The 22,652-nt window shown below is 48.9% G+C and overlaps 1 protein-coding gene across 1 annotated transcript in view; it reads left to right on the forward strand.

Moving 5' to 3' along the window:
- The first annotated feature begins 531 nt into the window (after positions 1–531).
- ABCF1 (ATP binding cassette subfamily F member 1) overlaps positions 532–22,652 on the forward strand; it is a 28,303-nt gene continuing 6,182 nt past the window's right edge. Inside the window, exons 1-21 of the mRNA XM_078595597.1 lie at positions 532–721; positions 3,357–3,397; positions 5,312–5,401; positions 6,095–6,224; positions 6,984–7,048; positions 7,181–7,297; positions 8,451–8,624; positions 9,198–9,314; positions 9,756–9,839; positions 10,669–10,791; positions 11,834–11,934; positions 12,392–12,477; positions 13,328–13,467; positions 14,974–15,122; positions 16,430–16,513; positions 17,198–17,322; positions 18,312–18,424; positions 19,124–19,292; positions 20,326–20,400; positions 20,872–20,942; positions 22,303–22,335. Coding sequence (XP_078451723.1) covers positions 649–721; positions 3,357–3,397; positions 5,312–5,401; positions 6,095–6,224; positions 6,984–7,048; positions 7,181–7,297; positions 8,451–8,624; positions 9,198–9,314; positions 9,756–9,839; positions 10,669–10,791; positions 11,834–11,934; positions 12,392–12,477; positions 13,328–13,467; positions 14,974–15,122; positions 16,430–16,513; positions 17,198–17,322; positions 18,312–18,424; positions 19,124–19,292; positions 20,326–20,400; positions 20,872–20,942; positions 22,303–22,335 — 2,160 coding nt within the window. The 5' untranslated portion in view covers positions 532–648. The remainder of the gene's footprint in view (positions 722–3,356; positions 3,398–5,311; positions 5,402–6,094; positions 6,225–6,983; positions 7,049–7,180; positions 7,298–8,450; positions 8,625–9,197; positions 9,315–9,755; positions 9,840–10,668; positions 10,792–11,833; positions 11,935–12,391; positions 12,478–13,327; positions 13,468–14,973; positions 15,123–16,429; positions 16,514–17,197; positions 17,323–18,311; positions 18,425–19,123; positions 19,293–20,325; positions 20,401–20,871; positions 20,943–22,302; positions 22,336–22,652) is intronic.

Genomic DNA, 22,652 nt, shown 5'->3' on the forward strand with positions numbered 1-22,652 from the left:
GAAGCGGTGGGGGGAGGGGAAGCGGTGGGGGGGGGAAGCGGTGGGGGGGGGAAGCGGTGGGGGGGGGGGGTGAAGCGGTGGGGGGGGGAGAAGCGGTGGGGGGGGGAGAAGCGGTGGGGGGGGGAGAAGCGGTGGGGAGGGGGGAGAAGCGGTGGGGAGGGGGGAGAAGCGGTGGGGAGGGGGGAGAAGCGGTGGGGGGAGGGGAAGCGGTGGTGAGAAGGGGTGGAAGGGGGAGAGAAGCGGTGGGGTGGGGGGGGTGAAGCGGTGGGGGGAGAAGCGGTGGTGGGAGAAGCGGTGGTGGGGGGGGGGGAAGCGGTGGTTTAGGGGGGTGGGGGGAAGCGGTGGTTTAGGGGGGTGGGGGGGAAGCGGTGGTGGGGGGGGGGAAGCGGTGGTGGGGGGGGGGGAAGCGGTGGTGGGGGGGGGGGAAGCGGTGGTGGGGGGGGGGGAAGCGGTGGTGGGGGGGGGGAAGCGGTGGTGGGGGGGGGAGAAGCGGTAGGGGGGGGAGAAGCGGTGGGGGGGGGGGTGCTTCTTGTCACGTGACCCTGTGGCGTCACTCCGCGCACGCGCACTGTGGCCAGGCCGGGCGGCGTGGTCGCTCCCTTACCGCCTCTGGTCTCCCTCCTCGCGTCTCCCTCCCAGCCTCCCGAGATGCCGAAGAAGAAGTCGGGCAAAGCGAAGGGCGAGGAGGATTGGGTGGAAGAGGAGGCCCCGGCGACAGAGGGTACGGAGGCCGTGGCGGGAGAGGGATTTTCAAAGTGCACCTCGCCTGGCACCAGCATCATGGTCGCGTCTCCGCCACTTTGAGTGGCGGATGGCGTCTGTCTGCGTGTGTGTGTGTCTGAGTGTGTGTAAGTGTGTGTGTCTGAGTGTGTGTGTAAGTGTGTGTGTGTCTCAGTGTGTGTGTCTGAGTATGTGTGTCTGAGATTGTGTGTAAGTGTGTGTGCTTGTCATGGTGTGGATGTGAGTGGCCTTAAAGTGTACCTCGCCTGGCACCAGCCATTGGTGACACGGCGTGTGGATTTGTCAGGTCCTCTGTGTGTGTGTGGGGAGGTGTCAACAGTGGTGGTGGTGCGAAGGTTGTGTGGTTTCAGTTGTGTGGTTTCAGTTGGTTGTGTGGTTTCAGTTCGTGTGGTTATGGAGCGATGTTAGGTTGTCCATTTAGCAAGGCGTGGAGTGGTTCGTGGGTTCAGTCGGTGTGAAACTGAAAACTGAAACGTTTACGTCGTGTGGTGTTAATTAGTGTGGGCCAGAATGATTTTGTGTCAAATTGCTGTGGTGTAGGGTTCGTGTTGGTGTTGTTACCTGCTAGTTTTGTTTGACCACGATAAGAACTCCTCCAGAAGGCCCAGGGTGATTCATTTTCGAGAGCGAGTCGGGGCAACATAATCACGAGTTTCCCAGTAGGGGGTGGAGGGCCATGATTGCTATGCGTCCAATCCCAATTTGAGTAATTTGCGGGTAAATGTCGTGACCCTGGCTCCAACACGCAACGGCCTTGCCTTACGAATGACGCAAGAGGATCTTTAACGTCCACAGCGAGGCAGACGCCGCGTAGTTTCATGGATATTACACCCGCAGTATTAACCAGGGCGGCCGCTGGATTTGAACCGTCAACTTTTTGCAACAAGCAGCGAACGAGCTACCGGCAGGGCCATGGCGCTTTCCGAGCCGTGTGCCGATTCGTGTGGCGGGAGGGGGGTGTCAATTAGTGTGGGGTTGTCAATTAGTGTGGGATTCAGTGTGCTGTTGAGTGGTCTGCCAATTAGTGCGGTGTCTAAATGTGTGGAATTGAGTAATGCTGACTCGTGTGGCGTGTGCCATCGTTGTGGGATAGTTTTGTTGGAGTCCAGTAGTTCTGGAAGTGGTCACAAGTGTTGTGTGTGTTGTGTTTGTGTGGGGAAACTGGTGGCGTTATTTCGCGTTATGTGGCATTTGTGTGTAAATGTGCTGATTGGTAGTTCGGGCGGAGTGTGGCAGGGATGTGCTTTTTGTGATATGTGCTGGCTTGTTACATTCTGCGTGTGTGTGTGTGTGCGTCGTGCTATAATGAACACTTGTCAATCCATACGGTTTACCCGTACTCTTGTACAGAAAATTTGAGTTTTCAGGTCCATACGACGTTCAGCTATTTCAGAAATACGGGCAATTTGTTTATTTGTTTGTGTTTCTCCCTTGTGATGGGACTTTAGAGGTTGAACGTTGAGATTTTTAAGGGCACGGGGTGACCAGTAAGGTCTGAATTGGTCTGTAATAAGGTAGGTAGGCACTGATAAGGGGTTGACAGGTATGTGTCACGTGTGTGGTGATGGGACATGTATTAATTGGTTGCTTGATGTGAGAAAGTGTTTGGTGCCGTCATGCCCTGCGTGTGGAGAGGTGTCCAAAAGTGGCTTTGTCATTTATTGTCGTGGTGTTTCAGATTCAGAATCTTTATTTATAGCGGAGGAATCCGATAAGCTATAAAGCTCTTTTTCACATGTGTCCAGTAGGGGCGGGTCATAACATTACAACAACAAAAAATACAAAAAACACGGCAGGAGTGCAAAGTATAGGAAAGGTAAGCACATCTCGTTAAATATAAACAAAAAATGTTTTACCAGGTCAAGCCCACTGAGCTATTACCTTATTTTTCAGACGTGACCTGCTCACAAATCACGTGGAAATATCCACACCACCATGGGGAGAACGTACAGGCGAGGAAAATAATGTGGCGTGATGTTAAGCATGCACATGTGTTATCGTGCAGTCCATCACGCGTGTGCATTGAGCGCACGCAGCTCTTTGGCATAACACTATTTTCAGTCGAGTCAATTATATTTTTGGGTTGTGTCGTATATACTTAGGCATTATTTTTTGCTTGGAGGGGAACGGTGGTGCAGTGGTTATCTTGCTGCTGCGCTACAAACCCTGCTTCCCAAGTCACCCCTAGGTTGACTCACCCCTAATAAGTAGAGGGGTGTAGTGTAAACATCAGCTCACGATTAACAAACCCAGTTAGATTGGATTGTAGCCACACAACTCTCTCGTGTGCCATGATGCCCCTAATAGTTTCTCACTATTAGCACTTGCCTCAATAGTTTAGATGACTAACTGGAGGATCTTTGTTTTTGTGTGGTGTTCCATGCTTGCTTAGGTGCTTTGTCACTTGTAAAGGGTGTGTGGGCTGTCTCAATTCCTATACCTGAAGTTAATGTAATATCTTGTTTGTTGCAACTGTTTTGTCTTTTCACATGCATCACATCTACACGCACACACACTCACGTACATGTATGGATGCACACGTATCCATATGCATTCATACATTCGTACACACTATCTGTGTGTTCGCAACCACGTGCGCACGCTCACTCATGCAGCTCCCAAGAAAGAGAAGAAGGACAAGAAGGGAAAAAAGTCGGTGAGTTCTTCACACCACTCGTGCCCTGTATTGGTCATATTTAAATGTTCTGATTCATAAACAATATAGTATAATATTAATGCCGCTCTGTTAAATTTAACCGTTCAGGCCTAACCCTACCACCACTTGCCATCTATAAGCTGCCAGTGTTCAACGTCCCTTCACTTACCCCACCATACTCGAAACACATTCCACCTCGCCCCCCCTCCCACCAATGCTGTCGATAACGTTAGTGACGACATCATATCTATAATCTCAGAAGTTGCCTGTTTGTGAAATGTCATGCCCTGTGCATGAAGGCCCAACTCCACCCTGCATCTTGTATAAGCTTCCCAGCACACAGATCTCTCTCAATTTAGGCAAGGGGTCAAGGCGGGTTGAGGCATTTTGGCCTGCATGAGCTTAGCTGGTATTATTAAAGCCATAAATGAAAATGAGTTGTTGCATATTTTAAAATGAAGTCTGAAATTAACATGGCACAGAGGTCAGTGTTAAACCAGCCCTACTGATATCCTGGGTTTGGTCTCGCCAAGTTGATTGGTCTAAGCCCAGGGACCACTGACTGCACAATAATATATGTACACTGTACTTAATTTGGTTAAACATTTTATTGTAAAACTAACAAATAATTGACAACTGAAGTATGTGTGTGACTTGCATTTATGGGAATGGAGCATTCAATGAAAGGCCAAATTTTAAGCATTATTACAGAACTTGAATATTGCGATTGGCAATGATTCAAATGACCGCAATACTGTTTATACGGCCAAAATACTCATGTTGTCAGAGTCGAGGCGCACAGTGAATGGAAATTATATGTGCAGGAATTTCTGGATGTATAATTGGAATTCAACTCGGGTTTCTTTATTTTAGAAGAGTTCTGCTTTGCAATGTTTGACCAGGACCATTAATGATTGGTTGTGTGGGCATAAACTGAGAACCCAGAGAATACCCAGTTGACAACCTCACAGCCTCACGGTTACAACACCTGACGAGGTCGACTGGTCAAACATCCGAGTACGGACCAGGCTCGGCATTGCTTAGCTTCCGAGATCTGATATGACCGGGCACTTTCATGGCAATTTGGTCGTAGGCAAAGAAGCGTCTGATCCAAAGGTTTGTTTATGGACGGCAAAGACGCAGCTCGTCATGTTGGGAAGCCGCACCAAAAGAGATAGTTTGTGAACCCAGACCAGATATTTCACTTGTCAGCATCACCTGAGGTGGCATTACTTTTGTGGTTTCAGTTTCTTAATGTGGCCAAAACAATGAATTATACTATAACCATTTTAAATGAGTGGGGTATCTAATAATTCACTCTCATCGGTCATAAAAAATACTTCGGTATGAGTTTTGCTACTTTAAGCGGTGTCACTTTCTGCCCTTACCCATATACTAAGAGTCTCCTCCCACCATATTCACTTCAATGCGAGTCTCAATCATTAAACGCCAACCTTGAGACGGTTGTCTTCTTGTAGGATTATTTTGGAGACTTGGATAACGATTTTGCTATGCATCTGTCATCCAATGCATATTTACAAATTGCATCCATAATGGAGGTTTTTGGGTTAGATCGCGTAATTATAAATGTGTTGTTAAACCCACCACCACCCGACACAGCCAGTTAGTAAGGTTTGTCATGTAAACAGAACATGCCAATTTGTTACTAGTAGAGCACACATATGTGTGTGCTGTGACAGACCTGACTAATTGGCTGTGTCAGGTGGTGGCGGGTTTAACGACACATATTTACGTGATGTAACCCAAAAGCCTCTTATGGATAATATTGGTCGCGATAGCCTACGTGTTCAACTTATACATTTTAGTTTGTAATGGACGTGTGCAATTCAGGTTAAATTAACCCATTCGTTTTTGGTCACCGGTTTCTCCTCATGTCCTTTGCTGATGTTGCAGTTTTTCGATGAAATTTCTTCTGATAACAAGCAAGCCATAGAAGCCAAGGAGGAAAAAGAAAAACAACAGCAGCAGCTTCAACAGGCACGTGTTTGTGTGTGTGTGTGTGAGAATCTGTGGACGTGTGTCTCTGTGTGTGCGTGTGTATGTACTGTGTATTAGTGGGGAGCGGAAGTGTAGTGTTTAGCGCACTGCACTTCGAACCCGGCGATTCTGAGTTCGATTCCCGCCCAAGGCCAACACCAGTGATGATTATCTGAATTGGTGCTGTGCTTCCTCTAAGTTGACTCAGCCTCAAATTAGTCCCTGGAGCGATGTGTAAACATCGCAACTGGGGAGACAAAGGCGGCCGGGCATGGTGCTTGCCACCCACCTCGTGTGCTGTGCCGGCATTCATAGGTGCTCGCTAACAGCACTAATCCCGACAGTCAGCTAAAGGCTATAACGGGGATCTTTGTCTTTATGCATGTGTGAATTAGTGTATGTGTATTGATAGGTATGTGCTTGTGTGTATATGTGTATTGGTTAGTGAATGCATCGGTGTTCATGTGCAAAGGTCGGAGTTTACATGTGTGTACTATATATGTGCATGTGTATAAGCATTAGTGTGTGCATTGGTGCGTATGTATAGCTTTGTGTGAATGAGCCTGTGCATACATGAGTGTATGTACGAGTGGGTTGTATATGTGCATTTGCCACCGGCCGAATTAGGCGCTCGTTGGCACAACTTATCCCAGCCGCCCTTACAAGCCGAGCGTTTCATCCTCACCCTGTCAGGCTCAGCAGGCGAAGAAAAAGAAGGAACGGAAAGCCGGCCGCCGCAAGGCCGGCGACGATGATGATGACGACGATGAGGATGCGATGGAGAAGCTGAAGCGCCTGGCCCTGCAGGACAGCGCTAGCGAGGATGATGGTGAGGAAGCATCCCCCGGCCGGCAAACCCTCAACAAGAACAACAACAACAATACTGTCACTGCTGCTCCCAAAGTCACTTTCGATACCGTTACTGTTTCTGCCACTGTTACGACCACTGCAGACACTGCTACTTACACTGTCGCGACCACTACTCTCACTGCTACTACCACTGTCACTGGTGTCACTGCTGCTGCCACTGTGACTACCACTACCATCACTGCTACTGCCATCATTACTGCTACAACGACTGTTACTGCTACTACCACTGTAACTACCATAACTATCACTGCTTCTATCACTGTCACTATCGCAAGTGTCACTGCTTGTGCCAATGTCACTGCTACTACCACTGTCACTGCTACCACTGCTATCACTATTACTACCACTGGTCTCACTGCTACTACCACTGTCACTACCACCACCATTACTACTACTACCACTCACGACCACCACTCACTGCTTCCTGCTGCTACCACTATCAATACCACTACCACTGTCACTGCTATGTCTAACACTGGCACTACCAACACTACTCTTAACACCACTACCATAAACTAGAAACGCAATTGGCAAAACAACCCAAGCGTGTGACCATCCTGGAGAGAGTTCTGCAATCGAGCAAGGTTGTTTTTTTCATGAAAACAATTGAGAAAAATGCTTTTGATATTTTTTTTTTTTACATACAGAGCACGGCTTGTACTTGTAGAATGTATACGCTCGACTATTTCTCGTAAATACATTCTCCCTCTCTTTGTAGAAGCCACCAAGCAGGGTACAAAGAAGGTGACAGGCAAGGCAGGCAAGTCAGACAAGGCAGACAAGGTACGGATTTCACGAGTAACGAGTAAACGCACAGAAGTGGGCGATCATCGCTTGAGGCCAAATCACGCGGTGGGGGTGGTGTGAGGGGGGATCGTGGCTGCAAATTTGGTGACGGGACGGTTTCTCTTCCAGGGTGGAAACAAGACGCGTGACAAAGTCAACCGCGACGAGGACGAGCACGAGGCCAATGGCAGTGACAACAAGAAGGCAGAGAAGAGGAAAAACGGGAAGCAGAAGGGGCCTGTGAAGGTGATGAGAGTGCCCGACACTGGGAGGGGGGGGGCTCCTACAGTGGACCATTAACATTTTACCACGATTATTTGGTGATGCTGCTGTTACATTGGCAGTGGTGCACGAGCGCACGCAACACAAATTTTTGCACATTCGTTAATAACACATTAAAATAAAAAAAATTCTAATTGGGGAAGTTTAGGGGAATGACCCTTCTTCATCTCCATATATATAAAAGGCAAAGTTGTGAATATGTGAGTGTTCAAAATGTTTAGCGTACTTCCAGACATGCAACAAACTTGAAATTTGCCATGTGGGTACTTTCCAGACTGTACACCATGCAAAAATTTCAAAAATACACTTTAGCTTTTTTTTTTGGGGGGGGGGAGCTCAATAATATTTTTTTTGCATGGCAAGTGAGCTGTTATGTCAAATCTGTCATATGACCTGCGCATGTGGAAGCTTAACGCATTGTAGTGTAGTGATTAGCGCGCCGCACTACGAATCCGGCGACCCGAGTTCGATTACCCGCTCACGGCCACCACCGGTGACGATTATTTTTACCGGTCCTGGGCCTCTAGGTCGACTCAGCATCAAACCAGTAACTGCTCTGCTGTGTGAACATCGCCACTGGGGAGACAAAGGCGGCGGGCGTGGTGAATCCAAGTCTCGGGCAAAGCCGGGTAGTACAGCTAGTAGCATATAAAACCTGGATATGTCCTGTGACCTCTTGCCAGCGAGCCTTTGATACTTCATCCATTCTCAAATTGTGCCTAACCTGGTACTAGCGCTGTGGTGATGTCATCGCCACTTCGTGGGGATTGACAGTTGTTTTTGAGTCTGTGTGGGTGTTCCCTCATTCGCATATTTGAGTCTTTGTTGAGCTCCGCGAGTTTGCTTGAATTACACTGGAATCTCCTGTGTCTCTGACTTGCATCACTCTGATTCTCCCACATGCATACAAGTCCACCTTGAATACACGTCACCTTTGAATCTCCCCTATTCGTATTTATAAAACCTCATTCTTGAGTTTGTGTCCACACATGTCTTCCAGTTTCTGCTATGATGCACTTCTACGCATCTCTGTTGCTTATCCTCTTAAGTGAACCGTCTACGAGTCTGTGAGCCTCACTCTCATCACCTCACTCCGGCTGCCTCCGTCTCCCCGCAGGGAGGGAATGTGTTTGCTGCGCTCGCACAGAGCGATGATGAAAACGATGATGACGACGAGGATGCCAACGAGTCTGGGCACGACTCGGCTGGCAGTCATGACAAAAGGCCGGGGAAACCCGGCAAGAAAATCAGCGGCAGCAGCAGCGACAGCAAGGGCAGGCAAAGAGGAATGGTAACAGCAGTAGCAGCATCATCATTTGCCCTGACGGTCCGTCCATGCAATAGGCAGGTCTATCTGTTGTGTATGCTTAATGTGGTCATTCCTTCTGAGTGGGATGCTACCATGGTGTAACGCTAAGCACGTGGCCGGTGAAACAGCGAGCAAGTCTCTTAAATCCCCCTCCCTCTATCCACCCATATGGCAGTAACAGGTACACCATAGGTGGTGAGGTAAAGTATGGGTGCTCCTACCTCTTCCACGACTTCTAGCCAGTGTGAACGAGTAGGTAAAAAAAAACCCTCTAGAGCTCCCCCTAATGGAGGCCCTTCCACCAGCAGTGACGCGACCAAGCAATTGCGGGGCCTCGGCTTTCTAACGTGCGCGGTTAGGAAGGCATGACTGAGTCTCCCAAGACATGTTGATATCTCCCACCGTGAGAAGTTGTCACCTGTGGTTTTGATCAACTCTGGGGGTGAGATTCACATCTTGACCAATGCCTCCTGGGTGCACTTCATTGTGCGTCTTATCCCGGCGTGATCCGCCAAACACATCTCATCACATCGAGCATGTCTCATCTGTCTCCAGGGCAAAGGCAAGCACTCCAGGGACGATGACGATGACGATGAAGAAGAGGAGGAGGATGAGGATGCCCCCAGTAAAAATGAGGATGGGAAGAGCGCTCAAAATGACAAGGATGCGGAGGTGATCCTTGTTTGATTTATTTTACTACCACGCCTCTTGTACTGTTCCTGTCTTTATTCTAGATTTGAAGCTTTCGTGACTGCAAGGATTCATATTCTTAGGTTTTTTCGGTAAAGTCACGTAGGTAAAAAATTTTAATTAATAAAAATAAAATTAAAATCACGACGTTTCGGAGGCAACACAATCTTCCGTTTCGGAGGCAACACAAGCTTCCGTCTTCAGGTGGAACCGTCACAGCCACGACAGCTGTCGTGGCTGTGTTGCCTCCGAAACGTTGTGATTTCTATTTTATTTTACTTTTATTAATTAAAATTTTTTACCTACGTGACTTTACCGAAAAAACCTAAGAATATGTTCCTGCCTTCATAGGTGTTCGCTAACAGCACCTGCCCCAACAGTGTTCAAGGCCATACAAAGGGACGTGTGTGTGTGCGTGCTCAGGATGCCAGTATTCCTGCCGCCGACGATGGAGCCGATCCCTCCTCTAACCTTAGCCGCAAAGAGCGGAAGAAACTCGAGAAGCAGGTATGTACCCTCTCTCCACCTCGCTGCGTGTGTAGCACCTGGCACTGAAGAGTGAGCACCGACTTGAGAAACAGCATCGAGCACTACACCATTGCACGGCTTGCGTGTGTATGTGGCACAGTTGGTGCAGTGAGGATTGAGGGTTGCTGCATCTGCCAGTTATTCTTTGTCAGCCAACCCATAATACCTGGGTCTGTCCCGCTACCTCCTGACAGCGAGCCGTGGCCTAAAGATTGCACCTGGCCTGGCACAAGGCGCCTTTGCTGCCTGCAGTGGTGAATGGTTAGCCACTTTTGGTGTTGTAAGTTGCGAACCATCAACCTACCTTGTGTGGTGACGTGGCTCAGTGGTTGCACGTTCGCCACTTATTGCAGAGGTTTGCAGTTTAAAACCGATGGCTGCCCTGATTAATGCTGCGGTTATAATACGATAATAATATACACACCGTCTGCTTCACAGTGGACATTACAAACCTGCTGACGTTATTTGCAAAAGAGTAGGCCATTGTGTGCCAGCGTGAAATTACTCAATTGGGATAACACATAGCAATCGGTCCTAGGCCACCTCTAGGTCGAGTGAACTTTAAATGAGTGCCTGGTGGGATGTGGTAAACATTGCCACTTGGGAGACAAAAGCAGCTGGGCATGGTGTTGGGCACATCCCCTCGTGTCCCATGTTGGCCTTCAAAGGTGTTCACATAGGAATTGCACAAAAGGCTATATGGGGGACCTTTGTCTTTGTGCATCTTCCGCCTCCCCATATGTGTGTGCATGCCTCCTGTCACATTATGCGTCCGTGCGTGCACACGTGTGTCTATATCTCCGCGCAGCGTGCGTATGAGCGTCAGGTGGAGTCTCTTCGCGCGTGTGCCGAGGCCGAGGGAGACTTTGCAGTGTCGCAGCAGGAGCTGACGTCGCGCAAGGCCGCGCTCGAGAATGCTTCCGACATCAAGGCATGGGCACTCGCTCACTCACTCGCTTGCCCTTTCGTTGATGCGGCACATCATATTTAGGGGTTATTTCAGCCGAGTCTGTCCCGGTTGGTAGTTCAGAACAGATTTCCACACACCCCGCTAACCGCATCCACCATTCTTTCTCGCATTGGCGAGACGCTCACTGCATCGCATGCTTTCGGATGCGCTTTTGCGGCCGTCTGGTATGCCCTTCCTTCCGATATTAGTAAGTAACTGGAGCTTATTTCAGCCGGGTCTGTTTGGGTCGGCAGTTTGGAACAGAAATAAGTTTGGAACAGATTTCCGCACACCCCACTCACCGCATCAAGTATTCTCTCTCACTTTGGCTATGGCCACCATTAGTCACGTGTCTCCTGTCTACCAGCAAACTAGTCATGGGCCATAGGCGTGGAGTGACTTGCCTTTTCCACGATGTTGTGAATTGCCAGTTTCCCCTGTCCCAATTAGGTTAAAGAATTGCTTAGATTTGGTTGTGTTTACACTGTCTGTTTCTACCATCTTGTTCTTTCTTGTCCTGTTCTTTTGATTCGATTACCCTCTAGGTAATATTTGTGTAATATTTATATATAAATCGTATATAGATGATTCTTAAGTTCATGTTTTGATGCATGCATTGTGAGCCCTGAATCAATCGATTTGATTGGCTTAATCGATACAACACTGGATGTGTAATGAAGCGTCGCCATATATGTACCACAGTTTCCAGAAAATCAGACGTTACGTGGGATGTTAATGGTCGCTAATTCTATTCATTCTAAACCCCTCCGGACCTGATTTGTGTGTTCCTATGCATCTCAGAATATCCCTTTGCAATCCTGTGCCTTCCCGTGTGCCCGTGCATCTCCGCGTCCCTCTACGCACCCCTATGCATACCTGTGTTGCACCCCCTTTTGTTTCCTGTGCTGTCCCGTTGATCCCCTCGCGTTTTTCGTGCAATTCCCATTCATTCTAGATTTGAAGAGTATGAATTCCCATTCATCCCCGTGCCTCCCACCCCACTTACCCCCCACCATGAGTGCAGATAGAGAAGTTTAGCATCTCTGCGCACGGCAAGGAGCTGTTTGTGAACGCTGAGCTCAACATTGTGGCCGGGCGCAGATACGGCCTCGTGGGGCCCAACGGGTACGGGCACCGCCTTGACCGCAGACGCTATGCACCCCGCAAAACACCACACAGCTACCGCACCTGCCGTGCTTACCAAGAGTAACACGCCGACCAATTTGGGATGCCGTCCTCTCCCGTCGCCTTGCTTTGCCGTTCACCGCGTCGTCACACCGACTCGATTGGTTATTTGTGTACATTGACATCGTTGCTACCGTTGTCACATGTTGTGCGTACACGCGGAAGTCTGGTATAGTCCAGGAGGTAGGAATTTGGGTGCTCTGTCCCAGATGTGACAGCGGTGTTTTTGACACCATGGGAACTGGAAAGAATCTACCAGAGCAATCGCTGAATGTTCATAGCGACGTCTAAATAACTCATGAACGGTGGTGATAATCCCGTGTTGTGATCATTTGTGTCGCGGTAGATTAAAAAAATTTGTGAATGTTTGTGTTGTAATTCGTCACTCTTTCCCCAGAAAGGGGAAAACAACACTGCTCAAGCACATCTCTAACCGAGCTCTCAACATCCCACCTAACATCGACGTGCTGCTTTGTGAGCAGGGTGAGTTTGTGCAAGCCCGTGATTCAGGGGCTGTTCGTGGGCACCTATTAAGTCCCGCACAGTGATGTGTGTGGTCGTGTGTACCTTTGTTTATGTGACCGTCTGAGTCTGGGTGAGAGCATGCCTGTGTGTGTGTGAGTACATGCCTGTGTGTTGCTGTGTTTGAGTGCATGCCTATGTGCTGCTGTGTGTGCATGTCCTGTTTGCACGGTTGGCTACGTACAGTGCAAAATAAGTTTAACATACATACATGTCTGTGTGTTGAGTGTGTCCATTTGTGTGCTTGGTGTGTTCGTGTACCCTTGTGTCTATGTACCCATGTGTGTACCATGTGTGTATGTACCCGTGTACATGTGGGGAATGGTAGTGGAGGGGTTAGCATGCTGCGTTACGAACTCGGCTACCCGAGTTCGATTGGCACTCACCGCCAACAGCAGTGATGATTGTCTGAACCGGTCCTGGGCCTCCCGTAGGTCGACTCAGCCTCAAATGAGTACTGGTGTGGTGTGTAACCATCACCACTGGGGAGACAAAGGCAGCCGAGCGTGGTGTTGGCCACCCACCCCCTTCGTGTGCCATGCCAGCCTTCATAGGTTCTCGCGAACAGCACTTTCCTGAACAATCTGTTACAGGCTATACGGGGGATCTTTGTCTTTGTACCGTGTGTATGTACCTTGTGTGTATGTGTACCATGTGTATGTACCTGCGTGTGTGTATGTACCCGTGTATGTATCCGTGTATGTACCGTGTAGTTACTGTGTGTGTATGTACCTTGTGTGTATGTGTACCGTGTGTGTATGTACCGTGTAGTTACTGTGTGTGTATGTACTGTGTGTGTGTGCGTGCGTAGAGGTGGTGGCGGACTCGACCCCGGCAGTGCAGGCCGTGCTGCGCGCCGACGTGCGCCGCGGCGTGCTGCTGCAGGAGGAGTCGAAGCTGCAGGCGCGGCTCGAGAGCGGAGACGACTCGGTCGGCCCTCGCCTCGAGAAGGTGACGCCACGCTACATCACTCCGTGCCAAACCACACGAATGCAAACTTCGCACGTCGTGGCCCACCGCGCCACGCTATGCCACGGCACCTCGCAACACCTCACACTGTGCCACCCCACGCCGCGAACCTCCACGCCGTGCCACGCTACAACGCACCATGTCACTGCACCACGTCACACACCACCACGTCACAGTGCCCCACGTTAAAACACCCCCATGCTCTGCCACACCATGCCACAACACGCCACGTCTATGCCACGCCTAACTACGCCGCACCAGTCACCGTATTATTGCACGCCACACTCCCAGCTGTGCAATGCTATGGCACACCGAACCGCACCACCCATGCCACCTTTCTACATCACATCACACCACACTACACCACGCCTTGCCCATGATACACCACGCACCTAGCCTGCCACACAGCGGCACGGCAGTCTGCACCGTTCACATAGCCATATCAAAGTACGCCCAATATTGCCCCATGCTACACCACAGATTGAGCCCTTTTGTCGTGTATGCGTGACGTGTTGTCCTATTCATTGTGTGTGTCACATAGGCCTCGGCAAGGTAAGGTAAAAGTTAAAAGGTAAAAACAACGAGCCTACCTTTACCCTTTTACCCGGTAATAAGTATAACCCGTAAAAACAAAGTTTTTCACTATAAATCCTTTATATGCGTGGCAGCAAACTTAATATAAAGGATTTAAAAATATATTCGCCTGTGGAGGACGCGGGGATCGATCCCGCGACCTTTGGCATGGGAAGCGAGGGCGCTACCAACTGCGCTACTCCGCCACGGCCTGTGGAGGGGTTACGCTCTGGGCTCTTATACTGTGATGTTCAGCCAAAGCCATGAATGAGTTATATTTGAATATATGTAAAATAATTTTTGTTTGCCTAAAAAGTGTCAAATTTTGGGAATTTTTTTTCACGAACATTAATTGTCTCGCACAACGAGTTTGTGTGGAAAATGTCAGCTCGATTGGATCACGGGAAGTGGGTTAAAAAACGACCGAAAGATTTGCACGGTCGTAAGCAAGCAAGCAAGCACGCAAGCAAGCAAGCGAACTTAATATAAAGGATTTAAAAAGGGTAAATTACCTTACCTTGCCGAGGCCTAGTGTCACATGATATCTCTTATCAACGAGATTCTGCTTGTTTAGCCAGGAAAGTTTCACCGAGTCTCATGACTCTTTTCAAGAGAGTCCTGTGAAGGTCTGGCAGTGGCGGGAAATATTGCTGCTGTGTGTAACCCCAAATGAGTAATTTGCAGATACATTTTCAGCATTGGGTTGTTTTGGCCAATGTCAATTCCGCTGAATGTTTTCCTTTTAACTGTGGGCGGAAAACCGGAGAAACACGCAGAACAGCGGAGGGTGAGAACTTACAAACTCCACATTCCACCCAAGTGGAGTCCGGCGTGCGTGCTCTCGTCTTGCGCTGCGTTCGCCATGTACTGTAACTTGCACGCCGCGGCCTCTGCGCTGTCCCGCGCGCACGTCAGGTGATCGAGGAGCTGCGAGCGATGGGTGCCGACGCGGCAGAGGCGAAGGCGCGCAGGATCCTCGCCGGTCTGGGCTTCACCCCCGAGATGCAGGGACGTCCCACCAAGAAGTTCTCCGGGGGCTGGCGCATGCGAGTGTCGCTGGCACGGTAACGCGGCGCAAGAGGCTCACGGCACGTGGCACGCTGCGCACGGCACATGACGCTCGGCACGCGGCAAGATTTATTTATGAAGATGCGAGCCAGCGGGCTAGGATTGGGCAATGACGTTGCCTACTTTTCTCACCCAGGCAGCCGGAGAGCACAGGCTTGGGTATTTCTTAAATCCTCACTAAAGAACAAAGAGCTGACATATACTTAACAATGCACAAGTAAGAAAAAAACAAATATACTGTTATTGTTAATAAGAAGAATTATAAAAAAAAAATATTTTAAATCTTGTCAATAATTCTCATTCTGTTTGGGACATTGTTCCAGTATCCTACCAAGCTACTGTTTAAAACACCATTCGAACCAACTGATCTCCGAGAGGAAAATGATGGCAATTTAAGTGCATGCTTGAATGCCATCTATCTGGGTGTATATGATACGTCAACTTTTATTTACAGAATGATTTTGATATGAACATGGTTGAAAATAATTTTGGGCTTAGAAGGTGTCCTGAATTTTTTTTATGAAATTGAAAATAGAACTGGCCAAGTGGCTCGAAGGTAGAGAGACAGGATCGCAATTGGAAAGTTACAAGTTAAAATCCTGGTTGGGGGTTGGCTCAGCCCATCATCCTTCCAGAGTGAATAAAATTAGTACCACTCTGTGGGGAAGTCAACAGTTGTCCTATGGATAGACTCACCCATGCCATATTAATGCGGAATTTCCACCGCTGGCTCGGCCTGTAAATGGGAGATGAGCACCACAATCTGCTTGTTTGAGCAGGAGATCACTTGGAATGTTTCTTTTGTGCTTAAAAAAAAAGAGACCAAAAATATCTGAGCAGAAGACTTCACACGAATTATTCTGCTTGTGGTAGGAAAGTAGGAATCAGCGTGCCTATTTGCACTGCATTTACAAAGCTATATCTTGTACATATCTGTTTAGTAAAATCTGGCCAACCTTTGCCCTTGGACTCCTACATTCATCCACATGCTCTTTTAGAGTGGTAAACCTGCTGTCACAATTAAGGGTTTGCAAGGCATTGCGGATCTTTTCTCACAGCTCCATATGGCTTTGCTATGCAGTGTAATATGACTTGGAATTATACGGCGTGTAAATGCGACCGCAACTCAAGACGCCGTACAGAAGCAGTGGCCATATTTACTTTATACAGAGGGGGCTGTTGATTTTTGGGCAAAGTGATAGAGGAAGCGGGAAGAAGCAGACGCTGTGAAGGTGTGATTTAAAAGTTACTTTGTCGATTGCGTCTTTCCTCAAGCAGCAGTGCGGTTTTGTCGGTCTCTCAGGGCCCTCTTCATGGAGCCGACGCTGCTCATGCTGGACGAGCCTACCAACCACCTGGATCTCAATGCCGTCATCTGGCTCAACAAGTATGTCAGAGAGACAGTGATCCCCTCCACCCCCCCCTCCATGTAGCCTGACACACGCAAGTGCTGTTAGCAAATACCTATTAAGGCCGGCAAGGCACGCGAGAACAATTGCACGCACACAAACAAAGACAGATGCATACAACACACGTGTGCAAACACAGGTGCGCATACAAATGGCCCAGTGGTATAGCCCATTTGCCGCTTGTTGCAGAAGTTTGCGATTTCGAATCCCAGCAGCCGCCCTGGTTATTCCTGCCAGTGTATAATACTTCTATGCACTGCCTGCTTCAAAGTGGACGTTAAAGATCCCATGGCATCGTTCGCAAAACTTGGTCAGTGTGTGCTGGCATCAGGGTCCAAATTTGACAATTAAAAAATTTGGCTACCTATGCAGAGATCGGAGTTCAATTCCCGCTCACGACCAATTATAATGACGAATATATCTGAACCGTTTCTGTTTCTCTCCTATGCATGTATGTTGAACGTCTGTAGCCAACCGTGCCAATCGACTCGGCTTTAAACAAGTACCTGGTGCGGTATGCAAACATCAGCAGTGGGGAGACAATGGTGGTCAGGCCTCGTGTTGCCCTCCCCCTCATTTGCACTTGCCGGCCTTCATAGGAACAGCTCTTGCCCTTCACAGTCTGCTAAAGGCTATAACGGAGGATCTTTGTCTTTGTTCAGCTACCTGCTGACGTGGCGGAAGACACTGCTCATCGTGTCCCACGACCAGAGCTTCCTGGATGACGTGTGCACAGACATCGTCCACCTCGACTACCAGAAGCTTTTCTACTACCGCGGCAACTACTGTGAGTGTGTGGTCACGCTGCTGCCGGATCGGTCTCCGTTTACTCCCGATCATTTGGGAAACGATTCGGGCTTTGACTTAGAAATATTGTACGGGATCTGGGCAGGTGGGCCTAGCCCCGAGTGATCAGTTGGGAGAGTTTCCTATCTTAAAAAATATTACTACCAATAATGTGAATTTACGATCGATGGCAGATTTGATAGCTCCTTGGTTGTGTTAAGGGTTAGAGCCATTACGGATAGTCCTGCTGGTTGGGGGTTGGCTCGCTTGGCGTTTTGGGCCTGTGCTCGGCAAGTGCGATAAAAAAAAAACATAGCTAAAACATAAAAAAATGCATCGCTCCCAGCACTCTTCTTTAGTTCTTCAGAACCATCAAATGAGTGTCCACACTCCTCCAATGAGCCTATAAAGCCTATAATGTTAACCTTTCCCCCTTACCCTGATCGTGTGAATGCAAGCATGTGTGTTTGTGTGTACGTGCCTCTGTTGTGGAGCGGTATTGCAGCAGTTACAAACCAGTGAACCAGCTTCGATTCCCGCTCACGATCAACACCAGTGACGAATATCTGAACTGTTCCTGGGCCTCCCCTAGGTAGATCAGCCTCAAATGAGTACTTGGTTTGGTGTGTTAACATCGCCACTAGGGAGTCAAAGGTAGTTTGGCGTGGTGATGGCCATCCACCCCATCGTACCGTGCCAGCCTTCATAGGTGCTCGCTAACAACACTGGCCCCAAAAGTATGTTAAGGCTATACGGGGGATCTTTGTCTTGACCAACATCAGGAATGAAACATAACGCGGTGGATAATCATTAGTAGTGGAGATAAAAAGGCAGCCGGGTGTAGTGCTGCCAACACCACCCCATCTAGTGCTGTTCTGGCCTTAATAGGTGTTCACTAACTGCCCTTGCCCAAGCAGCCTTTTAAGACTATGTGGAGGATCTTTATCTTTGTCCCTCCCGGTGTGTGTGCGGCATGTGTGGCACGTGCAGTGACGTTCAAGAAGATGTATGTGCAGAAGCAGAAGGAGCTGCAGAAGCTCTACGATAAGCAGGAGCGACGGCTCAAGGAGCTCAAGGCTGGCGGAAAATCCACGAAGCAGGCGGTGCGTGGGGTGCTCTGTTGGGAGAGGTTTGGCACAACGCAGCACGGCAAGGGCCTTCAGTTGTTGGGATCCCTGCCTTTGATACGCCACATATCGGGAATGCAGGCCCTGTCGAGAGTAAAAAAAAATTATTATTGTTTTTTTTATTTGGCAAGAGCCTGGTAAAAGGCACAACCGTAATAAGAGAGGGGTAGGGGTACAACAATTCCACGGACCAAAGTCCGTATTCAGTGCTATAGGGACTGCAAGCGGGAATGTCGGTAAGGAAACAGGGACAGAAGTAAAGGGGAAAAAAGGGTGGGGGGGGGAGTTATGTTGAACTTCTTTTGCACTGTATGGAGCCAACCGTGCTAATTGGTGGAGGGGAAGTGCACATTACAAAATCTTCCAAACAAAATAACCTACACACGCCAAGTCAGCTTATCAAGTTCCGTAGAGCAGTGATTACCTCTTGTCTATCTCCGGGAGGGATGGTCCTGAGTTTTCATTATAAATCGCCCCGGGATGCTTTGTATGAAGAGCGCGATATGCCATGCTCCCTAAATATTTCTCTCTCCCACACCCACCCGCCCACCGTCGTTTCCCACCCTTCTGCCCGTCCGTCCGTCCACCCGCCTGCCCTCTCTCCTGCCATACCACCCATCCACCCACCCACCCACCCTGCCCTCCCGCTCACGCGCCCATGTTGGCCCCACGCAGGAGAAGCAGACGAAGGAGGCGCTGACACGGAAGCAGCAGAAGGGTCGCACCGGCAAGAAGGAGGAGGAGGGCGCCCCGCAGGGCCTGCTGGCGCGACCGCGCGAGTACACGGTCAAGTTCACCTTCCCCAACCCGCCGCCGCTCTCCCCGCCCATCCTCGGCCTGCACGGTGAGGAGAGCGCGGCCGCGGCGCGGTACGGCGTCGCGCTGCTTTGCCGTGGCTCTGTGCAGCTCGCTGTGGCACAGCAAGTCCTCAGGGGTTTCCATGGCCGTGCATAATACCGTGTCCCGCAAATAAGGGAACGGGTATATTTTCATAATAAAGGTTTTCTTGGGTTAGATCGTGTAAATATAAACGTGTCGTTAACCCACCACCACCTGCCACAGCCAATTAGTAAGGTTTGTCACGTAAACAAAACGTGCCAGTTAGTTACTACTAACAGCACACCATGGTGTTGGAGAGTAAAACCACAAACCCACGGCATTTATAATTCGAGCACGACGTTTCACTGGTGATTACAGCCAGCTTCATCGGGCGATTTCCCAGAATTGTGAAGACGTCTTCCTGTTTTGGTCTTAAATATAGTAAAGGTGATGTCATCCCTTTCATCCTATCAGGTGCACATTTCTACACGTGTATACTTGTACACTTATATTTGCGCGATCTAATAAAAAAAAAACTTATTATGGATAATATTTGTCGCGAGAGCCGACAGGTATTTTCTTTGCGGACCCAAAAACATAAAATACATTGTGGAAAAAAACCCAGGAATAGCTCCATCTTCGCGCTATGCAGCAACGGGACGCGCAAGCACAGTCCCAGTATGGTTACGTACTGTACAGCAACTTTCGTGGCATTCGATTGTTCATTCCCAAATTGGCTTGTAATTTTCGGTGGTTTCAGTGGTGATTTTTAAACTATGTGTTTCATACAAAGCAAAAAAAATACGTTATTGATTATATTACGAGCTGTATAAATGGGCAAAATTTGGTCTTAATGGACATAATTAGGGTTTATTCATATAACGAACATGCCAACGTACCCCACCCCACTGAATTAGCCTGGTATTTAGAAGGCAAACTGCATGTCATGCCATACACAGGATAGTGCTGTTCTTTCATAGTTGCTCGCGAAGAGCATTTGCTCAAAAGTCTGTTAAGGCTAAATGGAGGATCTGTCTGGTGTGTGTGTGCCCATGCAGGGGTTGACTTTGGCTATGAGGGCCATCCCCTGCTCTTCAAGAACGTGGACTTTGGGTTGGACTTGGAGTCTCGCAGTGAGTTCTCGTAAAACTCTACAGCCTTTCATGCACAATAATACTACCATACACCTCAGTGGTTAACAGCACAACTCTGTACGCCAGAGTGTGACCACCGCACTACTGTTTTCCACAGTGGATAATAGCACTCCTCCATTTACCAGAGTAGCCATAGCACTCCTGCACACACCACAGTGTGACCACAGCACTCCTCCATACACCACAATCCACAAACACACAGCACACCACGGTGAACCACATCACGCCACGATTACCGATACGTCATAACACGCCACAGTGAGCTACAACCCACCAGAGTGAAGTGCATTGCACCACCATGAAACGCAGCTTACTGAAGTCAATTGTAATAAACAGCAGCGCACCACTGCAGCACACCGTAGTAGGCCATGGTAATTCGCAGTGCACCCTGTTAAAACACAACGGTACCACTGCAGCACCATTCACTGCCGTGTGTTCGCCCGTGCGCAGTCTCCATCGTGGGTCCGAACGGCGTGGGGAAGAGTACACTGCTGGGACTGCTCACCGCGGCACTAGAACCGGTACGCATGCACAAAGACAAAGATCCCCCGTACAGCATGTAACAGACTGTTGGGGCTAGTGCTGTTAGCGGGCACCTGTGAAGGCCGGCACGGCACATGAAGGGGTGAGTGGCCAGCACCATGCCTGACGGCCTTTGTCTCTACACTCATACTCTTTGGTTCTTTCGGTAAAGTCACGTAGATGAAAATAAAATAAAATAATTAACTAAATCACAACGTTTCGGAGGCAACACAAGCTTTCGTCATCAGGTGGGACAACCACAGCAAAACATATTTTACTGTAGTGGGCAGAGAGAGCTGTATGTGACAAGCGATTATATAGGGTAAGATCCAGGGAGGAGGGATGCAGGGGGGGCAAAATTTACACAGCGCTTCAGGTAGTCATTTGAGTTTAAATCGACCTAGGAGATGCCCAGGACTAGTTCAGATCATTGTCGCTGGTGTTGGCTGTGAGTAGAAATCTAACTGGGGTCACTGGGGTCACTGGGGTTTGTAGCATAGCGCTAACCACGACACTACCGCTCCCCACAGAGTGTGTGTATATAATTGCCCATGTGCTTTTTGTGTGTGTGCAGTGTAGTGTTTAGTGCACTGCGCTACGAACCCAGCGACCCAAGTTCGATTCCCGCTCATGGCCAACACCAGTGACGGTTATCAGAATTGGTCCCAGGCCTCCCCTAGGTCGACTCAACCTCAAATTAGGACCTTGTGCATAGTGTAAACATCCCCTCTGGGGGAGACAAAGGCGGTCAAGGGTGGTGCTGACCACCCACCCCTTTGTTTTCCTGTGCCGGCCTTCATAGGTGCTCGCAAACAGCACTTTCCCCTACAGTCTGTTAAGGCTATATAGGGGATCTTTTTCTTTGTATATATATTTAACCGTGTGTGTATACTTAACCATGTGTTTTGTGTGTTTTTATATTCAACCTTGTGTGTGTGAGCGTGTATATTTACCCGTGTGTTTTGTGTGCGTATAGATTTGAACCTTATGGCGGGACCCCGGGGTCCCGAATAATCGTAATTAATTAATAATTTTTTGGCGACTCCGTCCCACCGCGTACATCAACGCCGCGATCCACCTGGCGCGGATCATTCACCAAGCACCTGTCGTTGCCAAAATTTCCGTAGTCATAAACAAAACTTTGATTAGCGCATCGTGTAGAGCTCGTCCAGAGGAATAGATTGCCGTATCGTTTGCCTTCAACAGACATAAAATGACGTCGCAATGCCAGTTTATGCGAGAGCCGGGAGCTTATTGAACCCTGGGGCCCTGCCATAAGGTTCATTTAACCACGTGTTTTATTTGTGGGCGTGCGTGTATATTTAACCACGTGTGCGTATGTGTGTGTGTGCACTGCAGAATAAAGGTGAACGCAGGAAAAATCACCGTCTGGTGAGTGGTCACCCCCCACAACATCTCGCTTGTCCCACCCACCCTACACTCACAACACAGCCCCTGCCCAACACCCTGGTCAATGCTTAATTTTAGTCAATTCTTAGTAAGATAACAAAAGGTGTCGAGATAAAAAAAAATACGATATGACAGATGGAAATGTAGACAGCAGAGACTTAGTGAGAGGAGAGAAGGTATGTAGACAAGCGACAGATGTAGAGATGAATGGTGTAAAAAATATATAAATGTAGTGAGGTGTAAGTGATGGAGACAAGAGACAGATGTACGGCTGAGAGAAGAGTGACACACACACACAG

Source organism: Lampetra planeri, chromosome 6, assembly GCF_965212315.1.
Source record: "Lampetra planeri chromosome 6, kcLamPlan1.2.h2, whole genome shotgun sequence".
In the NCBI taxonomy this organism is placed as follows: Eukaryota; Metazoa; Chordata; class Hyperoartia; order Petromyzontiformes; family Petromyzontidae; genus Lampetra; species Lampetra planeri.